The following is a 1,744-nucleotide window of genomic DNA, read 5'->3' on the forward strand; positions in this document are numbered from 1 at the left end:
CGGCTGGAAAGGGCGCTTGATGCCAGCGCGGTGCCCTATGCTATTGCCACTGACAACTTGCAGTGTCGGGAGAGGAGGCAACCCCCAGACCTGGTCAATGATGAGGTAGAACAAGAGTTGCTGAAGGTGAGCAGGACGTTAGGATGTTAAGAGTTCTTAGCAGCCTCTCTTAGTGCTGCTCTGCTCTCTGAAATGATGAACAGCTTGGTCAGTAGGTGATAACTGCAGGTCATGAAGGTATCTTGTGGCAATGCTGAGGCACAGGGCTCCTTCCTGGCAGCCTGTTCTCTGTCACTTCTAGATTTAAGAAAGATTGTTTAAAATCCTTCCTCTGTTTAAAAAGTATTTAAAAATTACATGAGTATGACTAGAGACCAGAACCCCCTCTTGCAGACTAGATCCAAACAAAATCAAAACAGAGGTTTCCTGAACCAAGGTGGGCATCCTATTCTGGCATTAAACTTCTTCCAGTCTCCACTTAGGTTAAAGTGCCCTTATCTCCACAGGTTACACTTTAAAAATGCAGCACCCAATAAGCAGAGTATTCAGGACCAGTGAAACGCCCTTTGGCCTCTATCCATGCTTGAGCTGTCCAAACCTGGCAGACTCTGCCATTACCTTTTCCTTCTGAGGCTGATGCTGTAGTCTTGCCAAGGTTCATGACGAGGTGGTGATCCAGCACCGTACAATAGTGTCTCAACACAGACCATGGTTTAAACATCCTGCTTGATGTAGTTGTGTGACACCTGCACAAGATGATAACTGGAGGCAAGCAGAGGGCACAGACAGATGGTATTTCTGACAGTGTTACTTCAACAAACCTGAGATTCTCCTGAACTTTCTTTGATCCTTTTCCTCCCGTAGAGAACTCTCTACTTCAGCTGACACTTAGTTATCTGTCACTGAGACCCAGCACTGTGTGCAGACTGCCTTCAAAGCTGGTGTAATTACTGTGGCTGCCCATGTTACAGGGAACAGATTCGGGCTCATTTTTCATTCTGGAATTACACCTATTCTAGTGTCCCATAAATAAAAGAATGATTATTTGCCTGCAGTCTCCAATATACTGTGCAAGTTGATTCATGATGAGTTGCTGATTAAACCAGATGATTAATACTGCTTGTCAGAAAAATATTGAGGAGACTTACATAGCTGATGCCATGACAGTGTTTAACATGATAGCATTTAGCAATATTTCAAATAGGAATTGTGTACCATTGCTGAATATTAATCAACATGTAAGAGGTTGATCCTGTCAAAAAGATAAACGTGAGAGTTAGTCTATAGGATAGTTCAGTGTGTGAATTGTTATGAGATTCTGATTAAAGGAAAGAACTTCTTTTCAGCAGCTGCTGATGTTTCAGAGAAATCATGGAATGTAAGATTTACCAAAAGAAATCATTGCCTGGCAGGCTTTCTCTTGTGTATTTCTTTCCTCCTGATCTCAGGGAATAGTTTGTTCATTGCTCAGAAGTGCATCTGCTGCTGCTAATTCTTCACCTGAAATTGGGATTGTGCGCCCGTGACGACAGACTGTCAACAGCCAAGTAGGATGTCATCAAAAAGGAATGATGTGAGTTCAGTTGGGGCGGGTGTGCCAGCAGCAGATGGACTCTTGAGAAATGAAGGTTTTGTTGCCATGCCAATGACCTTTGCAGTGCAGACGGAAGAGGAGTACAGAATATCAGAGGAAATCCTTCCCATTTTCACAAAGGAATACATTTTACGGCAGGGGGGGGTTCAA

At 43.6% G+C, this 1,744-nt stretch overlaps 1 protein-coding gene across 1 annotated transcript in view; it reads left to right on the forward strand.

The window, feature by feature from the left end:
* The window catches only part of TEKT4 (tektin 4), a 12,323-nt gene that overhangs the window by 455 nt on the left and 10,124 nt on the right, over positions 1-1,744 (forward strand). Inside the window, exon 2 of the mRNA XM_010020264.1 lies at positions 1-126. This exon is cut by the window's left edge and continues 3 nt beyond it. Coding sequence (XP_010018566.1) covers positions 1-126 — 126 coding nt within the window. The remainder of the gene's footprint in view (positions 127-1,744) is intronic.

This window comes from Nestor notabilis, unplaced genomic scaffold (genome assembly GCF_000696875.1).
Source record: "Nestor notabilis isolate BGI_N333 unplaced genomic scaffold, ASM69687v1 scaffold118, whole genome shotgun sequence".
NCBI classification, from domain to species: Eukaryota; Metazoa; Chordata; class Aves; order Psittaciformes; family Psittacidae; genus Nestor; species Nestor notabilis.